Genomic DNA, 22747 nt, shown 5'->3' on the forward strand with positions numbered 1-22747 from the left:
TTGCGGATGAGTAACATAATAGGTTTATTTAAAACAGATATGTTGTCATTGCCATTGTCATTAGATATTCAAAACCTAATTGGAAATTGCTGAAAAGGTTTCTCGCTCTGAAAATCCCATTTACTACTCATATGACTGTAATGGATTCAGAATCAGTCTTAATACAACGTGAATAAATCCACTCTTGTTTCCACCTGTGTGCATACGTCAAACATTTTTACTCCTCCAAAGAGTTTCAGTTTGTCTGTTGGTCTACCTTTTCTGGATTTTCAAAGATCTGATGTGAATGAAATGCAAACCAATGTGCTAATGTGTTGCTGAACCTCGAGAGGACAATGTATGTCTTTATCTATTTTATTCTATTTTTGACCTGGGTGTGACTTTATGCTTGACTATGGCTGCCTGTTGCCTGCCAAAGTCTACTTCATATCAATGGAGCAGATGGTTCGGAAGGCACTGCCAGGTCCTTCCCTCTAATGCTAATCAACTCCAGACATATTAGGGAGAATGTGATAATACCCTCTGTGGTCTAGCTAATGGTTAGCAAACATGTCCCCGAGTACAGCAGGAGAGGAAGCAGCTGCATCCTAATGTCTTTGGATATGAAGGAGAGATTGGGGCTTATCAGAGTGAAATATTAAGATGGGTGGGACATTTGTTTGTGCTTGATCTTCAGATAAGACTCAGTTCAAACTGCATTTGTGATTGGTGCAATCACCCATGAAATCCAATATGGTTGGAATGTTTTATGGGGACATATAAAGATAAGACTTTTATGTTTATATTGGTAATTAAGGATATACTATGTGGGGTACATCAAAAACGATTGAATCTTACAGACACAACTTGTTATGGTTGCAATTCACAGGCCTGGCAGAGATAAGATATGAGAATCATTCCCGAGATAATGTCAACCAGGACTGGTATTCATCACATGTCTCAGAGGGGAAGACATGTTCTAGTAGTTTTAACATTCAGATCAGGATGAATGAGATAATGAAAGGAACTTGGCCAATTGATCTTTGATCAGCACTAACATTCAGTGACGCTTGAAAAATAGTGGTCCCGGGATTGAACCTATAGAGCCCAACAGACTCTCCATTATTTGACAGAAAGCTGGATTACCCCGTCTAAGCTAAAGGCCATCCCTATCACTCTGACTGTCGGTCGAGCTCCTGCTTCAACCTTCATATCACGTCTCCACAAATAGAGTCGTGGTTAATGCTTCAGCCTCTGGACCCACGCAGTGGTGCACGAGTAGCTCAAATACATGAAGGGATGCACAAGGTCAGGTATTGATTGCCTCCACCCCCTGCTACCACCTGTAAAAGTTATACTGTTGTCATCACAGCTAACAAGTCCACATCCACACACAACATATATTGTCATTCTATAATTTGAATCGAGTTGATCTCATGCATTAGGAATTTAGGCTAAATATTTTACCTGTCAATCAAGGTCTAATGCAAGGATTTTGCACCCAATTTGCATTCCTTCGTCAGCTTAGGAGCTGAATGTTTGTTTTTTTTGGAGAATTGCCAATAACAATAAGATTGAGTTACATAAAGTTCCTAATTTGTCTTTGATTAAACTCATGCTTACCAAATGTTTTGTGGATCATGTCAAGCAGTTTCTTAGTAACCAATATATTAAAATATGAGGGAATTTAAAGCTGCATTTTTATTTTGCCTGATGAGTTCATAGTACACTTTCAATGTGAAAATAAGTACAGTGCAATCCAAATTGCATTTACGCTTTCTATGCTTGAGTTGTGTTTCAGTTCTAAGTTCTGAAAGCAGGATAACATTTATAACCCAGAAGTTTATAACAAGCAAAGTTGTTTTACGATAATGCAAGAATAAAATCACAGGTAACCGAGGGTAAATAGAAGCTTGCATGAAACACGATTTGACATAGTAAATATGCATATAATCTACACCATGCTCAAAAATGAGTATAGGCAGACTGGAAAAAAAAGCTAAACAGATCTTACATATGGGAGGCCAGCAGCACGGTTCCGCTCCACCACTTTTTTGACCTCGCTCAGACTGCCATAGTCCCAACGAGAAATCTGGAAGCCCAGTGACCAGTAGGGAGGAATGACGGGCCTTCCAATGAGCTGGACAGCACAAAATGACATTTTTTAATTTAGCTATTTTGTGAAAGTAACTAACAAATAACTCCTACACAAAGTTTATAGAAAGCAAACTGTAATTCATGAAGTCACCTCAAGGAATTCCTGCACCACTTGTTCAGGTGTGTCTCCAAATAAAATGTAGAAATCGAGGATTCCCCCAATAGTCCTGTAGGTCACCGCTGGAGCTGGCTGCAGAGTCACCTCTGTGGAACAAACCAAGACACTCCAACCTTAGACATAAAATTGTTTTTTTGTTTGTTTGGTTTTTTACAATGTTAATAATCATTTGTTCATTCATAAAAAGAATGCACCTCCCAAAACAAAACAATAAAAAGCTTTGAAAAATGTGGATAAAAAATATTGTAAACAGTATTTACGCTCTAAAGTTTTCTTTGCTGTGGCTCAGATTATATATCTATATATCTATATATCTATATCTATATCTCTATATACATATCTATATATCTATATATATCTATATATCTATCTATATCTATATCTATATCTATATCTATATATATCTATATATATCTATATATATCTATATATCTATATATCTATAGATATATATATATAAAACTCAGGCATGTTCTCATGCATTTATGTTCTTTACCCATAGCATTGCTGTTCATTAGGAAGACACCAAATGCTTTCCCACTCGACTGGTTGGGCTCGTCCATACACAGAAAGAAAGGATAGTGTCCGTAGAGGTTGTGTGTTCCCTACAGGGAAAGGGGAGAAGAACAGATTCAAGCAGGAGATGTGAGCTGCAGAAGGGATGCGGGACTTGCCGAAAGTGTGGGTGACTATACTACTTAATGAGCTTACAGGATATTCAATTATAAACCCTACAAGAATGAAAGGGGAAAAAGCACCTGTGGGGAACATATGTAAACATGGCACACGCTAAGTAATTCATTTTTTAGCACATACTATGTTATCTCAACAGTGATAAGATTTAAGTTAGGAGAAGTGTGGTGTCTTGGGACATGGTAGTTCTAGCTCAGGTGAGACAAAGTCTGCAGGAAATGTAGGTCAATGCAAAAAAAAACAACCTTCAAACGAGAAGGATTCATGACACACATGCGACCGAATGTGTGTCATGGATGCATGCGTGTATGTGTTCGCTTTCTTACCCCGTTGGGAAAAGCGTCTCTGGTGAAAAGGGGCCAGGTTCTCCAATTTGTGTCATGGAGATACCGCTGATGAACGTGCTCGCCAAGACCATAAATGTAATGAGATGGCAGCATGGCAGACAGCTGCAGGTACTGGTCTGCAAACACCAGCGGCGTCAGTTTTGTGTCGAACCTGAATATTTACAGCGAAGAAAAAGAAAAAAAAGAGAAAAAAACTGATCAAGAGTGGGAAGAGAGATGCCAGGATGATGTCTGAGAGGCAGCGCTGGGATGTGAACAAAAAGAAAACCAGGTGTAAGAGGGAGAATGTGCGAGACAAAGAAGTAAAAAATAATATTACAGTGAGATCCAGCAAGAGGAGAAAGTAAGAGCCAGACAAGGACTAGTGGGGAAGTGGAGCTGATAAAAAAAAAAAAAGAAAACACTGAAAAGACAGACCATCCCATCAACCTCTAATAAGCCCTCTGGGTAGCATTTCTCCTGTCTTCAGAACAAGATATACCGTGGTAGTTGAAATACTCAGGCTGCTGAAGCTGCAAACAGCTGTCAAAACATACAAGTAAATGTTGTAAATACTCATTGTTATTGAATAGTCATGAAAACAAATGGCAAAAGCAAAGACTCGTTTCATTAGTCATTGCTTCTTATGAGCTCAACTTGTGACTGTCGGGGTGATGAAGGTAGCTCGGAACGACTGCATGTCGACAACAGGTGTTACGATGAGAACCTGCAGACTTCATACATTGATCTCCACCCATATTCTTGTGATATGACAATGCACATGTTCAATGGCAGTAATGCACAATGTGTCTGTTAGCAAAGTTACAAATGATCAAGAATCGAGAGAGCTGCACCGAACACATTAAAGCTCCGGTTTGATTTACAAGTTGTTTGCATAGAAAAAGCCGTTTCAAACCATTACAACACTTGTGGAATTGCCTCATTGTTTCCATTTTTACTAAGAAAATCTTTATTATCATAATTATTATGTAAAAACTTTGCTACACATTACCCCAGGGTAGAATGGCATAATGGGGCTAGTGGTTGCACACTTGCAGGTGCCTTTGTGCATTTATCTTCAGGTTCCTCCTGCTAATTTCCATAAACCTATCAGCTTGTTATTGAAGACCTAAAAAGTAGGTCTAAATGTGTGGACAATTTTCTGTCAAGGTATAGAAATGGTATGTGTATGTGGGTATTTTTCATACTTGTGAGCCATTGGAAAACAAAGTCACACAATATTTCAAGTGTAAAGCCATAATAACCCAAAAGGGGCAACAAGGGGCAATCTTCAATCTTTTATACATCCTATCTGGATCAAACTGAAGTGTTGAAAATCCACGTGCTCACGTTAAGCTACAAAAGCAGCGGTGGAATAGTGTGTCTGAGTCTGTGACTTCAGCATGTTACAATGTTTTTTCCAATTACTCTTACTAGTGAAGAAGTGACAAAATATTTACAACACAGCATTGGAAACAGGCAGCTGTTTGCTCGACAACAGGACTTGGAATACCTAACAAAAAATGCAAATAGTTCGCTGTTGTCCGTCTGTCTGCTCAACAATGACTTCTAATTGGCTGTTGCAACTTGACAAAGCTACAATAGAGGAAGACGAGGGAGAAATGCCTCCTGAAAACCCAAAGTCTGGTCTTTCCTTGAATAAACGAATGCAAATTATAACAAGAAGTTATATAACAAGTGCAATCATAAAAACAGCAGTGTGAGCACAACACTAGAGCTTCTGATTACTAAATGACCGTTAATCTTCACTGACTAATCTTCAGTGTAATCTTGCAGCTTCTGGTTGAAGGTCATGTGCAGTGTCCGGAAGGGTAAAAGTGCTACTTGATATGTGTTGTTTGGTGTGTGGTGTAAGTCAGTGATTCAAACCAAAGGTTGTGATTTGGTGTGGCAGTGACTCCGGCCTTCCTGTTAATGTGCGACTCTGAGTGAGGCGTGTGAAAGGCAGTAATTAAACTCAAACTTTGCTCAACTTAAATTAAAGCCTTTAAGACAAGCCTAAACATTCAGATGTGCTGTGAAAGCCAGCAAAAAAAAAAAAAAGCTGAAATCACAGAATCAATAATAGAGTACTATTATTGCTGCTTTCCTGCATGAGTCTTGGTACATGTTGCCATGTCATGATCTGTTGTTTACTTATTGCTAATGAGCTCCAGGAGGTATTACTGTATTTCTCCTTCAATAAACTGTGATAAAATGCACGCATTGCTGTTGCGGTCTATTTTCTGGATTGCTGTTGCATTGTATGGGGTGAAATGTTACGCAGCCAAACAAACTAATGAGATGGCGTGCCAAAAAGTTGTGGTCTATTCTGTGTCTCGATCCTTTGGCTTGCTCTGACTGACTTTGCAACTTTGAGGTCAAGATTGAACCATCTTGCAATTTTAGGAAGTCGTAGCATCACCGCGAGCTAGTATATTGTTTTTTTTCCCTGTTTTGGAGCATGTAAAATAATCCTGCACACAAGAAGCCTGATTTGCAGAATTGTGTCACGTGTGTGAAGCGCAAAACCTGTTTTGTGTGTAACAAGTGTGTAAACTGATATGAAGTGTTAGTGCGCTTATGTTTAGATACTCCTGTTTATGTGCGCTGTCAATCACCTGCAAATCAGATATTTACTTTGTGTATTCTGTGTATTTCTGCTTGTCTGATGTATCTTGGTGTTGTATGTACTCTTGTTTCCTCTTTTACCCTCTGAAAAGCCCTTCCAGGGACGAGAGTTGCAAATTAGTGTCGAGCTATATACTCTATGTGCAACACATCGGATTGTATCTATGTATATTGCACTGGCCCTGATAAATAAATAAATTGAGATAAAAAAAACAAAAAAAAACAATTGCAAACCAGAGGTGCAATGTGTTTAGTGCCATTTTTGGGAAGTTAGTAAATCAGGCCCATATTGAATAAATACTTTTTTTTTCCGGCAGCTATCTGGATGTAGTTATTTCTCAGCGCCTGACAGGTATCAAAACTATCAACATCCATTACTTCTAACACACAGTTCAAAACAATACCCATATTCTAGCACATCACAACTGTCCCTTATATATTTTCCCCTTTTGATAGCAATCATTTATGTTCAAGAAAAAGTCAAGTCAGGGATCTCTTTGAACGCAATAAATGCTAATCAACTCTGATTTACAACAGATCGCAGTAATGTGCAAAGCTCTATCAGGCCTTATTGTCACACTCATGGTCCATCATTCCCTGACACTCATATAAACAAGGACTATTTTGCACTGCTTGGCATATTCCAGATAGCCCGATGATAATAATGGTTTAGTGCCTTATGGAATTTGTGTGAGGGCGCACAATTATGAGTGGTAGTCTATCACTGTGATGTCACCCAAGGGCTACCATTGCGTGCCCTGGACCAACAGGACCATAACTATTTATTGCTCTGGGAAACGAACGGAACGTGCATGCACAGGATGGGGTGATATGCCAGTAAGTGGCAATAACACCTGACAATGAGATGACGTGGCACGAGGCCGTAGGGGGTTTCCAAGATAATTGCATCAATTGAGATCCTCAGGATCAATGCTAATCTATTGGCAACTGTCAGTTCTCAAAGGTGAGAATTCAGAGAGAACAGAATTAAGATGCAGCATCACATGTTCATCAAAGTGAACTTGTGTGTTTGTTTAATGCGCTATGGCACTCCACCGTTATGCTATATAATCAACTGCGGTGCTTATGCAGGTTGCAGTGCCATTTTCACATTGTACACTTTAATAATTTCCAGCTGCAGTTGATGATTCAACAAACCAATGGACTCCTCACTCGATACAGGACATAATGATACAGCATCGAAAGACAATATATAAATAGCTATGCCCCAATGCACATGATCATACTCCCTCACACACTCAGTACATACAGTAAACTCAACTGTCTTTCGTGTGTAATCAATGTCCATAAAGAGTTCGATTGTTTTTAATTTCACACATATTCAAAGGGAACACACACACACAGTGAGCACTCACAGGATTTTTTTGTTCTCCCTCCTGCGCACAGTGAGGGCAAAGGGTTTCTGTGTGATCTCCAGCGTGTCACTGATCGGGTTCGATGGGTTGCTCTTTACGCTTCTGATGTGCTCATGAGGGACCTCGAACCTCTGCTTGTGGGCATCATAGATCTGAGGGAAAGGAAACAACTATTCAGTGAGTACGAGCCTGGCCTCCTATCTCACGGTCATGTTTCCGCTTTATTGTGTACATTGCTATTTTGGTTCTCTTTTGTTCTTCCGAGCATTCATCTTAACTGTCCTTTGATTAAAAAGCCCCTTTTAAATCTAGTTTGACTTGACTAAATCTACCTCACACAGCGAAGTGTTGCAAGAGTTAGCATGCGTGTGTGTGTGTAGTGTCTAGTGTTAGTGTGTACCTTAAAGTGGAGTCGATTGTTTGTTTGCATTTCTGCATGAAATGACAGCTCCTGTACATCACCGCCAAACAAGGAAGGAGAGGGCATTCTCTTCAACGTGGCTGTCATCGCTGTGAAATCAAGCACATTGCAAAATTAAACAAAAAAAGAGTAAAGTTATTTTACGACAGAATTGTACTTTCCATGCGCTACAGTGACGCTGGATTCACATCAGATCAGCTAATCTGGGGAAAATTATGATCTATGATAATAAGCCTCCAAAATATGTACACACATCAAACGTTTAAATCATCAGTAGATCTTTCCTCTGATAAATATTATACATATTATCCACCAGTACATCAATAAGCCCAATGCCACAATACTCGTTGTTTTTAAACGTGACATATGTATGAAAATAAAACAAACAAACAAAAAAAAAATCAAGCTATCAATGTTAAATTGATAATACTGCCAATAGTGACGGTTTCGGCTCCACGGTGCCGACCACTCGGTGTATATTATTTAAACAATACAGGGACTGATGAAAAAGAGGAGTGAACAGAGTCATGTTTCCCAAAATGTCAAGTTACTATGTGATTGATAATCAGAAGGGAAGGCATCAATAGGGGTTACACATTTAGTGACTTCACAGGCATAGTCACAAAGTGCTTTAGAATAAAGAAAGAAGCACAAAACAGTGGGTATTGATGCAGCACAAAGAAAAAATAATGACCTTCGATATTTACAAAAGTCGCATCAAAAGACAAGATTGATGATGTAATAATAGAAAAATATAATAATCCAACAATTTTTAAAAAAAAATCACTAACTCCGAGAGCATAAGTATGGTGAGAAAGAGTTGGGGCCATTCACAATCGGCATTGTGGAACTACAAATAAATAGATTCTAATTTTGAGACCTAAGGAACCTGTTGGTGCAGAATGATTCAAGTAATTCAGAACTGAGTGTCAACTGCATATGAATGTAAATAGTACTGGATAACAGTTTACAAACAAGAAAGTTGGCGTTGTTCGCATCTGCTTGCTCGTTGCATAAATATTGTACATAGCGATAACAACTGAATATCTTTAGGAGAATCATTTAAATTGGGAAACTTATTTTAAGTGCATCGACACCCTATTTGTGTACAATATATTATCACACAAACTGTCCATGTAGTGACACACTCATAACGCCACACAACCCTGCGGGGAGCTGCCGCACTGACCAATTTGGTGTGAACACAGCGTTGCAGTCGTACTATAAATAGTTGTTATTTCAATGCCCCCTGCGGTCTTTGCAGGTTGGCTGCCAACAGGCATTTAGCAAGCATGGTAAAAAAAACAAATACAGCCAAAACCTCTGACCTAGTTCATTTTTCTCTTTTCTCTGAGATCTTGAGATCTCAGCTTTGTAGAAGAATAAGATAAGAATAAGATTAGAACAACATTAAACCATTGACCCAACTAAGGACATAGTTGAATTGCTACATTATGATTATACTGCAATAAATAAAGTACCAAGTAACTGATTAAAGTCATTCTGGCTTCTAATACAGGAAACTATTGGGACATCAATCTTCTCCATGGTTATTCATTTACCATCGTGATGACAGTTTTCAGAACATGTCTCTGAGTAAATGGGGATGCTTTGCTTTTGTTTCCATGTATTGGGTAAACCTCATTTGTTCTTTGCCTAAATCTAAGAAATCATCAATGTTTATTTTTCAATTTACTCACCTTTGAAATATGCCAGTTGTTTCGAAAACATTTGTTTTTTTATAGATTGTTAACATTGTGATTGAAAATGTCGGAGCTCAGTCATGATATTGATTAGCCAGTGTTGCTTCATGCCTTTACACAATAATGATTTCAAGTAAGGCAGTGAGATCAACCAGAAAATAAAAAAAAACCTACATGCAGCAAAGTCAATCATGTTTTCTAATATGCCATCCATGTCATATTTCACAGAAGAATATGCCTTAGGCAAAGAAAAGGGACATTTGTATGATTGGGAGAAGGACCAACAGCTTGTACAACCGTGAAGCGGTTAGAATACAAGCTTCCTCAGGCAGCGGGGCAGACAGAAAGGGGGAGGGACTCACCGTGCAGATTTGGTTTCTCCACTGATACCACGGAGTAACCATGGTTGCTTGAAAAGAAACACCAGGGAACATTCTTCTCATCCATTGGTGCCCAGCAACACTGACGCGCTTCACATTTGTCCTGTGCAAATAAGGGAGGCCGATGCTGTAACCATTGTCCACGTTGACATTATTCCCTGTTATTGCTGGCATGAGTAATTCTATTGTAACATCATCATCGTTTTCAGAATTATTACAATCTGTTGGAGGTGTTTAGGCAACCCGTTCTCAACATAATTCTTGGAGAGGATGTAAAATTACCTTTGAAGCTCCACCGTCAGGGTAGCAGTCTACTCTTTGACTTTGTTTAATGGTCGGACACGTAATGGAACCCACATGTTCTGTCAATAGAAAAATAATTTGGTCGGAGCGAAACAACAAGAAATAGTACCTCAGGATTTTACGTTGATGGTTGAAGTATTCAATGTGTTCACTGGTTCGACACTGCTGTGAAACATGTGAGTGTGAGATTTTAAAAGCCAGTCGTGTGCCTATTCGTGGCAGATGTCCTTTCTTATCACGGAAACAGAAATCACTCCCAGAGTATAACCATTTGATTATATAACCACCTGTTTACGTTGTGACAGTGGTAGCTTAACATGCCACAAATAGTGGGAGTTATTCCAAAGTAGAGTTAAAAATAACATTTTGTTGTTCCGTTCCGAATGAAGATGTGATCCGTATGTTATCTGTATCGATATGAGATGTTGCAGTGGCCCTTTAATTCATGGTGATCCCTGTCCATGTATGTACTTCCCCTACCTTCGTTTCCATCTTCACCGGTCCAAGGTCCGTCGATTGCAAACAGAACTATGAAAGCTATGGCCAACGCAGACATAAGTGTGAATAGGACCATTAAGGCCACCTCCAATGGCGAGAACTTTCGCTTCCCCATCTGTTGCACATAAGAAAATAAGCAAACGCGCGCACACACACACACACACACACACACACACACACACACACACACACACACACACACACACACACACACACACACACACACACACACACACACACACACACACACACACACAATAATGATAACCAGTAATCCTTTAACAGCGAAATGTCAAGTGTCGCCACCTAATGAGGCCCGATGGCAGGACACACTTAAACACAGATGCACAAAAAGCAAAATATACAGACCACATTTATGATGGATTAACACTGGATTACTCAAAAGTATTGACAAAAGAAGAACAAAAAAAAAGGACTTGGAGTGAAGTGATTCTCAAAAGAAGATAGTATTCAACAGTTGGGACTGTGCAAAGTCACCTGTCATATCACTCAAGTAATTAGGCTTCACTCCAGTATACTCTAAGCGACAAAGGCAAGGTGAATGTCTGTATGTGTGGGTGGGTATGTCTCTGTTTGGGTGTTAGAGAGGCTTATGGCTGTCCTGTTTAATGTGCTGTGAAGAGCAGGTGAGGGCACAGAGAGACATCAGTGGAGAGCCAAACGTGTGCACGCCCCTGTGCGTCAGCAATCAGCTGCACTTCAGGTAGAAACATGGAAAGACTTCCATGAACATGCAAGGTAATACACAGCCACAGAAAAACAAACAAGAATACATTACAAAACCCTTCTTGCTCTTCGCCTCGACATTTATCTTTTCCAAATCAGGTAAAAATAACTTCCACACAGCTGATCATTTTACCTCTCCAATCTTGATGCATACTCAAGCCCCCAGCAACAACAACTATTTATTTCTGGCTATACTGGTGAGTTCCCAATGACTTCAGCCAGTTTGAAATAGATGATACACAGATATGACATTTCATGATAACTTTTGAGCACTACTTGTAGCTCAGCGGTTAAATTGAGATATGTGCTTGAAAGTACATGCAAAAGTTAAAGCTAGAGGCGGTTTGTTTCCTGTAATTATGTTTAAGCCTTACAGAAAAATAAAAGAGTGTGGACCAGTGTGCTGCGCATCTGAGCAAAAAATAAATAAATAAATAAATAAAATCAGTGCGTAAAACTCTCCACAGACATCTGTTCCTCTGAGCTGCATTGCAATTTACAGTAGATTTTTTACTTTTTTTTTTTACTCTGCTCGCAAAGAGCTGTGTATAGCCAACATTATCATTAACATAGTTGCAGGCTGCCTGTGCTAATGTAAAAAGAACTGCATAATTCAAACATCTGTGAGCAGCAAAACACCGAAAACAGAAACGAACAAATCAAAAAGGACCTGAATCTTGCAGACCTGCATCAATACTGACAATGACTTTGAAAACAGTTGAATTCCTCATTACAATGTGTTGATGTGGTAGTTCTTACTACATCCTACTCGTGTAAAAATGATAGTCACTCTTTATGATGTCTGATAATGACATTCTTTTATGAACACAATGGTATAAACTACATGACAGAGAGTGTTCACTTGCATTTGGATTGTAATAACATGTGATGATAGACATTGAGACATACTGCAGCGGCTGCCTTACCTTGGCTCTCGTCAGTGGGGTGGGAAAAGTGTGACTCGGTTCAAACCGGAGACAGTCTTATAATCCACACGGTGCAGTGTGGTCACATGATCATCTGTTCTTTACAGCCCCGGTGTAAAACTGGTTTGTCCTTGTTAAAATCTCTTCAGGCAAACTTTAAAGTCATAAAAAGTTAGATAAACATCCACATATAACCATATCAGCCATTTTCAATTGATCTTTAAATAATCTTTGATTTCACAATTGTAGTGACTATGTGTGTTAGTATCTGCATGGGAAAAGCATGCTTAGTTGTATGGTTACAGTTTACCAAGGGAATAATGTCTGGTTTTGGTGTATCAACTTGTGTAATCTTCACCCTTTCATCATCGCATTCCCACCACAATAACTGCACTCATGTATCCACCTTTACATTCACATCTGTTACCAAATGTTGATAACAAGAAAAAAAAAAATCTATTTCAAACCGTATTCAAATCGTAATGGTCTCGCCAATGTGTAAGCTGCCTTTGGCTCAAGCGCTCAGACCATTTTAAAGTGTACCGATCCGCTGAAGGTTTGCACTTACCAAATCTGAAACTTGACACTTCAAGCACATAAATGTGGACGCTGATCTACTAACGCTAATGACGCACTCTGAGGATTGCATGCTGAGAGATGCACAACGTATCTCTCAGCATGCAGTACCATCCATTGCAATCCTAAACATTCCTGTTGTTTTAGTTATTGGAGTTATTGTGGCGAGTTATTGTTCCCAGTTGGTTCAGAAACACTTTTATTTGTGGACTTCATTATATGATATGTTCCATGTTAAAAAAAACTTATTGGGTTTTACAGTCTTTGAACATGGAAATGACAATTCAATTAAATTCAATTTATATATAAAAATTATTCATTTATTTATTTAAATGTAGCGCCAGATATAACGCAGTCATCTCAAGGCACTTTTTACAGAGAAAAGCCCAAGGATTCCACATGAGCAGGCAAACACCACTTTAACCGGAAGAAAACTTTGCACAACCAAGCTCAGTGGTCTGTTTCAGTTGGGATTAGGGGACAGAAGAGAGAAAGAAATGAATGGGACCGAGGCAGAGAACAACAGGCAAACAGACATGAATCCACTCGCTGCAGAACAATCTTAGTGGATCATCATACGTTGCACGTGGACCAAAACTGTAATGTTTTTATGTGAGCATGCTCGATTTAGACAAGCTGTCATTGAATTGAACACTTGTCGTAGTTGTGTAAAGTAGGATAGTATCATTAGTATTAGTATTCATATTCAAATTAGTATCTTATACATGGCAGTGTTGCGTAAGCGATATGCCACAGTCTGTTGATGTATTGTATCATGAGACATCTGATCAAACAAAAAGCTCAACCAAAGAAAACATTTATGGCCCTATTTAAGCAGTCACAAACACACAGTCTAAAGTCCGCTGACACTAATGTCTCTTTGTGTCTCCATGTTTGCTCTTTTAATAGCAGGACGTGCAACACTTGGTTCAATTGTTATTCTTTTAATTATTCACAAGTGTGTTTGAGCCAAAATGTCAGATAAACCACATGAATTGTCATCCTTTATTCCCTTTAAATATTTTTGGCAGATTCAGTATGCTGTACAGCTTTTAGAGGAGCGGATTTAACATCTTAGTCATCAGAGTGACAGTTTGTGACTTTTTCCTTATATATATATATATATATATATATATATATATATATTACTTGTGTTCTGCTGCCAATTCAAGATCCCATGTTAGAGGATGTATACATCGATTGGCTATAACAAAACTACCATTTTGTAGGTCCCTCTTTCGCTTAAGGACTTTACCGCTAAGTGCGGCCACAAACCACAGGAAGAAATTGAGAGAGCTAAACCTGGCACAACTTTGTGTGCAGACTACCGAGTGTTCATCGAATAGCAAAGAAACTGAGATAAATAAGTACTTAATGATTACAAACATAAAGTGTTTTGGTTCGTCAGGACAGTAGCCTGAGAATGGGCCCAAGGTGTGCATCGCAAGGTCAGTCCAGTCCTTTTTCGATAAGTTATTTTCATTTGTTCCATGAGAAAAAAAAAAGTCTCCTCTCGTCCCATATTTACATGTCGGAATGATGCATAAAGCAATATATTTAAATTTCACAAAACAGAAAATAGGCTACATATCAGCTTCTTCCTAAGTGTCGAGCTATTCTCATAGTGAAGTCTTCACCGTGTAACTGCCATCTGCACGCCGTGGTTTATCACAGCGAGAGTTGTCGACTTTTCAGTGGATAGTGGAACTATGACTCATTTTTGCGCCATTTTTGTCATGTAAAAAAGCTTTATTTATGGGATGAAGAGAGATAATTCCTCTGGATGTTGTGACACTAACCGTGACACAATCATCGTTGTGTAGCAGGTCATCAGTTGTGACAGATACTCACCTCTGCGCTGGTGAGTGGGAGCCACTGAGAGCTGGTGTTTATCTAAGAGAGAAAAAAATAATAACTTTTTCCAAGCAAAATGAGATATTACCATTGCTAAATCATTTTTTGATAACAGAAGTTGCCTTGGCTTCATGCGCAAAGCACTCATAGAAAATGTATGTTTTTTGCAAGGCCTGAACTGCTGTTGCCCAGTCGGTAGAACAGGTTTGCTTCACGTCACAAGGTTGTCGATTTTATGCCTCATCTCATCTCATTCATTTCAAGTAGTGTCCTTAAGGATGACACTGAATCTCAAGTTTCTCCACGTGACGTGTACCTTGCATGGCAGCTTTCAAATGCTCTTTATTGAGAAATTCCACTAACCATTCACATGTGTTCCTAATGAATCAGGCCTATTTTCCTTTCGAGCCTGTGCGGGACCGCTGGTAACCCAAACACACACTTTCTGGAGGAGGTACAGACTTTGAATTGCTTGTGTCTTTCTGTGTTGGCTCTGCTATGGAGTTATTACCTGACATGGCTGTTTGTACTCTGTCCTTCACTGAATGTCATTTGTCTGTCACACTGACAGACAAATGGACAGACAGACAGACCGACTCATTGATTGATCGATGGTTGGACACTTTATTGATCCTGATTCCCTCCTATGCCCTTGTGGTCCAGTGCCATCTGTTGTATATAATCCGGATGCAAAGTCTAACGAACTTAGCATTGTCTGCAAATGCAGCTTGTGAGGCTACCAAGAAATGCATTTCTATGCTGGAAGTCGTGTGCAGTATCTATGACAAGACATCCAGCCAGGCCAACATACTATGTAGCTCGTTGATGGCTCCAGTCCATATAATCCCGATACAAGGAATGGAGAGGGTCGAGTGATCGAGCTGTTCAGAGGCAGAATTGTTCGCTCCTCCAACACAGAGCTTGATTGCTGTGAACTCGACGATCGAAGAAGGTGCGATGAGCTTTGAACGGGTGTGTCTGTAAGCATCTCCGTTTATAAGGCGGAACGTGAAAGAGGATGTATCACTGTCTTCCTAGTTTGGCTAAGTTATTACGTGTGCAACTGTGGCATCAGAGCAGTTTATCGCGCGACTACATGTGCGTACGACTGTGTTTGTCCGAGTGTTCCTGTGATCATTCTGCTCACTCTTCGGTCTCTCTCTCTCTCTCTCCTCACAAATCCAATTCCACTCTGCCACTGCCAATTTCAGGTGCTCTCCCACTAGAATGCAGCACCAGCCAATTTCAATAGAACAAACTGAAATTGGCAATTCACTCTCCTGTATTGATCCAGTCACTTTAAAACTAGGCACTCAACAATAAGAGCTGCCAACCAACCAAGTTTCTATGTGTTTGTGCATGTGTGCTTCTGTCCATGTGCATGTTGGTATACAAAAGGACCCCCCCCCCCCCCCAATTCACAAAAAAAAAAAACAAGTAGATAATCTATGAGATATTAATTGTCAATATGCTTATAATCCTTTATTGCCATTGTTGCCATTTTAAAGTATTTTTATTGCTGGTGACATTTTGTAGCTATACTATTCTCATGATGCACAGAAACACTCTCTTGGGTCTTGATTGATTAAATATGTTTATGCAGATTTTTTTTTATTTTTCAGCACCACTCTGATTATGTGTCTACACTAACGTGTTGTCTCCAGTGATAAATGCCAGCGCTATTAATAACTGACCGCATTAAGGTATAGCAAGTTTTACTGCTGTTCAGATGCATGCTCATACATATTCTGTCTAATGCCTGAGATAAGAGATGATTCTTGTTTGCGCTTTATACCTACACAATCAGTTACGTTAAATGCAGTTTATGGAAGCGAATAATCCACCCCCTGTTGTGACACATTAATCACGATGTTGTCTGTTGCAGTAAGGTGTTTTTTGTTTTTTTTCTCTCTGCTAGCACCATGCATAGTGAATTGTCTTTTTAGATAATTATCTGTATGCACAACAAAGTAATCATTATTTTTTTTGAGTGTTTGCAGCGTTAATTTATCACTTCATTTTATTCCTCAACATGATGTTGTCAAGTTGTTTTAGTAATAGTTAGGTCTTTAGTGCAAAAGTCCTCTCAAAATGTTAATTTCAGCTCCCAAAATTAATATTGTGAAGTTATTGCATTCAATCCATTTGTCTTTGTCCCGTGAGCACTCTCTTACTCATGCAATTTTAATTGGATTTTGGCATGCTTTGTTTAGTTTGTGCTCGCTAACTGTGGCTCCTCTGCCCACATGCTGCAGTTTAATTCAATGCAAAATGAACATTGAACTCCATAAAGCTGTGCACAATACAAGTGATAAGCCCCAATGAGTTTTCATGTAGACTTTTTACTTAGCTGTTGTCACAAGTGTAAATGCCAGATTGCACGTGCAAGATTAATTTTAGTTGTAATAATTCCCAACCAGAAATAGATAATTAACTACCACTGACACTGTGATACCCTGTTATCATCCTGAGACCCCCCCCCCATTGTTATTTTTTCAAATTTAGCATATTTTTATTCTTTTTTTGTTGCCAATCCTTCTTTAACAAAATGCTATAAATAAAAAGTAAAAAAAAAAAGTGTAGATATTAATTTTCCAATCATTACTCTGAAACTAACAGATGCATTTAGATCTACGTGGTTATACTTATTAAATAGGTGTATGAACATTTAATTTTTGTATTCACTCAAAAAGCTGTAGTTACTTTCATCGTTAAGTTTGATTTTTTTCCACTTTACTTTTTTCATCACATCCTGGCAGTTGACATCAAATGCTAGAAATGTGCAATACTGCTCAATATGTTTTCAATCGCATTGGCAAGAAAACTAAAAATCTGGTCCAGCCAATGTCAATTTGGTAGTAGTATGGTGTACAGACACTTTATCTGTCAACAGAAAAGCGCAAAAAAGCAGGATGTTTCAAGAAATATCTACAGAATTCCACTCAGACGTCAACTTTTCAGTTTGTTTTCACATATCTCCAAAGAGTGTGGCTGTTTCAAGAGCTAGAAAACTGTCACACGTGACTGAGTTTGTGTCCTGCCATCATCAACATGCATCTCTGCCTCTGAGTTAATGACATCAGGGCTACTGTGTGGGTGATTTATACCATTTCAGAGCTCATCAATATGACAGGCAAAAGTTTCTGTCGACCTCTAGAACATTTTTATTTATGTATTTTTTTTTTTTTTTTTTTTTCTTGTGACAAAAACATAAAGTGTTCAAATAAGATTATCGCAAATGGCAATATGTTCATCATGGACATCATGGTTCACCAAAACAGATGAATCACAAGTAGTAGTACTTTGAATCCGCACATCTCAGCCGGATACAACAGCCAGTGATCTTCATATTAAAAAAGAAATCTGTTTAGTCTGTTGACATTTATATTCTCTCAAGGAATCCTCTGTTTCATAAGATGTTTCCTGTAGCTTTGCCTCCCTAACAAGTGTCTCAGTTCTGTTGAAAGCTTAATGGGGGAGGCAGTAATTATAGTACATGCAAATAGGCTATACTGCTTAGCACTCAGACAGCAGCACCACCAATTAACCTGGTGTCCAAGGGTTTTGCCTACATAAACGAAAGCCTGTTAGTGCTACATTACACTTGTAGAAAAGAGGGTGGGTGAACTCCGATGCAAGTTTTTTATATTTTTTATTGTTGTCCTGACCTCATGTCTGTTTTATTTTTGGAGTGAAACATTTAATTAGTGTGGTTGCTACTTTTGAGTGATGCCTTTTGACTGTGTGGAGTTTGCATGTACTCTGGGTACTCCAGTTTCCTCCCACAGTCCCAAAAACATGCACCAGAGGTCCCTGAGCAGGACCCCCCCCCCCCCCCCCCCCCCCCCCCCCACCAGCTCCCCCTGAGCGTTGCTCTGTGTGGCTTCTACCGATGTGTCAATGCAGGAAGGAATATCCACCACGGGGGATTAATACTGCCCAAATAAATGAATAAAGTGTCCTTTTCACACGGGTAATTATGTCATTTTACGTGATCAATGTCACATCTTGAATATACAATACATCACCAGCCAACCATTTAAATGGATTATTGGGCATTGATAATGGTTATGTTACTGTAGCACCAGCTTCCATTGCTTTATTTTCATAGGTAATTATCCGCACTGCTGTAAAACTGAATTTCTTCATTGAGCTAAAGTTTGTCCACCCATCCATCCATTTTTGTTGTGGAGAACGATAGCTGACACAAATGACTATGGTTCAACCACAAGGCGCAAACAGAGCGACAGACAGTCACACCGACATGCAATTTAGAGTTGTCAAATAAATTAACAAGTATGTCATTGAATAGTGGGGTAAAGCCATAGCACATGCTAATATCAATACTTAGTGAAACAATAGTCTTCCTAGAAAAGCCCCAAATGCAGAACAGAACTTGAGTCTTCTTGTTGTGGCGGATGCCGTGTTAACCATGAGACCAGCATGTACAAGATCCATTGTGAAAAATAAGTTTAACACAGTTTTGACCAAACCTGGCTCGTTACTGGGTGGCAAAGGTCCTGATGCTGTCCCAGTTTCATTCATACATCCATCTTTCATACTTTTTCTTTAAACTTGGGGGCTGGGGCACATCCCGGCTTCAGGACAGGGCATCAGTCCATCACAGGAATAATACAGAAAGGCAAATGAACACAAACACACAAATAGTCCATTTAGATATACAGTAAAACCTCTGATGTAGGGACACCCTACAATCCAAGGGCAAGTGTCCCCTGAAGATAGGTGTCCTCTCTTTGGAGGGATGGGTCACAAGGACAAATTGTAGGACCAGTTGATATTGAACGAACCCAAACACCAAATATGTTATGGTTATTTAAAAGCACATAACTGAACCAATACAAATATATATATATATATATATATATATATATATATACATATATATATATATATATATAAGTACACTAAATAATTTTTAAATAAGATTGAATTTACTTCAGGGACCACATACAGTGCAGTTTCATCTTGAGTGGCCCAGACTGGTAAAATATTGCTAGAATAACCTTTAGATTTACACTTGAAAGTTTGTCTTTGTTGTGGTCACAGTGCATGGAATGGAATTATATATATATTTTTGCAAGGTCAAACAGTTAGTACTGAAAATGATTGCACTGTCAACATAAAGTAAATTTTTAATGAAACATGCTGGTGCAAAATACAATGAAATGTCCAAAAAAAAAAAAAAACTTGCGGGTCTTATGTTCTCGACTGTTAAAGAAAAGTGAAACCGTCATGTGCGCAGAGTTCGCATGATGTCAAAATCGTCATCCACCCTGTGCGCTGCGGTCCACTCTGACCCTCTGCGGTCGGCCGCGTGACCAGTGCGTGCAGACTGTGCATGCGCCAGAGCCTACTGGGCGCTTGTGTGAGGAGATCCTCCGTCTCCCCGTCTGAACGATCACAATTTCATCACACTCTTACCGGTTCCGCTCCTCAGAGGCTCTACTGTATATGTCTTTGGACTGTGGGTGAAGATAGTGCAAACGTGCTCCAAGAGAGCATGCAATTTCCAAACCCAAGGCTCTAAAGTGCAGAAATGAACATGCATCTTTAGTAGTGAGTCCAAATAAACTGCAAAACATAGCTGACGTAGTTTGGATCTAAACTATCACAAGTGTTTTAAATGATAAAATGTGTCAGTCAGGAAGAAAGTGTTGGTGTTCGATTTCATTTAATTCACATAATTAAGTGTATTTGGTTTCTCACTGTAGCGTCATTTACTCACTGACTTGATATGTTATTGTGGCTTGTAATGGAAAGTATTGCTTCCTAAACTGATAATCTATCATCAAGGTACAAGGCTTACAAGTTATCAAAATGGATGCCTTTAGCATTCTATTCTATTCTAGTCTAGTCTAGTCTAGTCTAGTCTTGTCTTGTCTATTCCAGTCTATTGTAGTGTATTATATTATATTTTAAATATTGCCATGACAACGAACTGTCCATGTTGATATAGTCATTTAACTTCCTACGAGACAAAGTCATCAGGCGATTAAGCTGTGCTGCTGCCGCTGTTGTTTTCAGTGTGCGATTGTGTGTGTGCGTGTCTGTAGCTGTTATATCACCACTGGCTGCATCAGCCATATTATGCAGGTGGCCTATCTAAGTGTTCCCATTATGCAGCCTTCCCCAATAAGCATGGCGCAGATGTTACACCCCTATGGGTGGGGGGGGGGGGGGGGGGGGGGGATGCATATGCACAGCTTTAACACACTCCAAGCTTCAGCTGTGTCGTTCCTACGTGAAACGTCTCCCATCCTGCCGTTACTTCACATGCTTTTACAGGAGTAGACTTTGACTCTGTTACTCCGCACACATGGTGGTGTGAGTACGTATCCTCTCACGACATGTACCTGAGGTAGCTGCTTTTTAACATGCTGTGCATTAGGTCTGGTTAAATGAATAATTACCATTTGTTTATGTGCTGCTTGTTGTCTCTTCCCCGGAGCAAAGTTCACCAGTTGATGCTATCTGGCGTAACAAGGTCCACGTATGGATCCTTTTTTATTTTTTAACTGTTATCGCTTTCCTACATCCACTATGTTGCGAAAGTTTGCCGTGACAACGTGAAGTTCAGGAGTTCAGGGGAACTGTAAAACAATATACAATGAACAGAAAAGTAGTAAACAAATGCGGTATGCTTTGTTCGACGTTGCAAAAAGTGCGTGTGTGTGTGGGTGTGTGTGTGTTTGTGTGTGTGTCCTAATAAAGTAATATTTACTCGCTTATTGCCCACCCCACCCCACACACACACACGCGCACACACACCAATACACACACGCAAATTATTCTCAGATTGAACAGCACACTTAAAAACGAATTCAGTGTAAAAACGAATAATTTTAAATTCAGTGTTCTAATGGAAGCAAACATGCCAATACAGACTAAAAAACAACAACAACAAAAAATCACAGTAATTCAAGAACAAACGTTGCATTAATTATTTGCTTTCTTTCTTCTTCGCTCATTTCTTTCCTTACAGACATTTTTTTGCTAAAAGCACTAATCGACTCAACATTAACTTTCTCCATGAGTTTGAGAGATTAGGCTTTTTTGTTGAGACTAAACTCGGACCAAAAACGAACAGACTCGACTTGATCTGGAATTGGCTGCATCCTGCCGAAGACGCAGACGCAGAACTTGTGACGTGACGTGATGAAGCTGAGACAGACAGTAACTGAGGTCACGTCTCAAACACACTTGGAGCGACCCGGGGCGAAGGAGCCCTCTCTCCAGCCTCTGTATCACTTCATCCGACTCATGGTGACAGCGCTGGAGAGCTAAACGGAGCTCACATGAAAAACATGACAAGCAATTGGCTCTTGAAAACCCAACGCATGACTTGGGGATAGTGATTCCTTTTCGAAACAGACATTACTAGAAATAACTGAACCAGATCAAGGCCTCAACGCAAGAATGACAACAAAACAACAACATGATGAGATGTGAAACATCACAACACAAGACATTTGAAACAAGTTGGGAAACTATCATGTCAATAAAAAATAAATAAATACGGCGCTTAGTTCCTGCAGTGTCATTCATTATTTGTGCTTAAATTGACCTTTCAGAGTTTTATTTGTGCCATTAATAAAGAGCCTCTCTTACTAATAAATACACCTTGTTATTTAAAGGCTTCTTATAAATACCAGGATAACATGTGTTCATGAGAGTGTCTTCCATGTGTGTAGGTGATGTATGCATGTATAGTGTGTAATGTTTGTGGTAAATACATTTGTTATAAAAGGCAGTGAGAAAACAACTCCAACAGCTCCAACGTTTGTCACGTTTTTGCGCCAAGCACACATTTTTTTTTAGAGTTATATGCGTTTTTACAGAGGCTGCACCCATTAGTGTTCTTGGCTGCAGCCTTCAAATACACACAAATGTGTTACCTCACCTCCAGTGTAACAGATTTTCTTTTTTTCTTTTTTTTCAATTTTTTATCATCCTTAAATTTAGCACAGGGGCACCTTAAGGAGTCGTAATAAATAAATATGGTTGTATTTTTTGCATTGTTTGGATTTGATATTCACTC

At 39.2% G+C, this 22747-nt stretch overlaps 1 protein-coding gene across 1 annotated transcript in view; it reads right to left on the minus strand.

Moving 5' to 3' along the window:
- Positions 1-10700, minus strand: part of si (sucrase-isomaltase) — a gene marked incomplete at its 5' end in the record, with an annotated part of 62493 nt that extends 51793 nt beyond the window's left edge. Inside the window, 11 exon segments of the mRNA XM_080460505.1 lie at positions 1994-2119; positions 2228-2340; positions 2751-2859; positions 3274-3445; positions 7281-7432; positions 7681-7790; positions 9767-9887; positions 10067-10126; positions 10129-10146; positions 10568-10591; positions 10593-10700. Coding sequence (XP_080316631.1) covers positions 1994-2119; positions 2228-2340; positions 2751-2859; positions 3274-3445; positions 7281-7432; positions 7681-7790; positions 9767-9887; positions 10067-10126; positions 10129-10146; positions 10568-10591; positions 10593-10700 — 1113 coding nt within the window.
- Positions 10701-22747: the final 12047 nt, after the last annotated feature.

The sequence above is a fragment of the Lipophrys pholis genome (assembly GCF_963383615.2).
Source record: "Lipophrys pholis genome assembly, chromosome: 3".
Lineage (NCBI taxonomy): Eukaryota > Metazoa > Chordata > Actinopteri > Blenniiformes > Blenniidae > Lipophrys > Lipophrys pholis.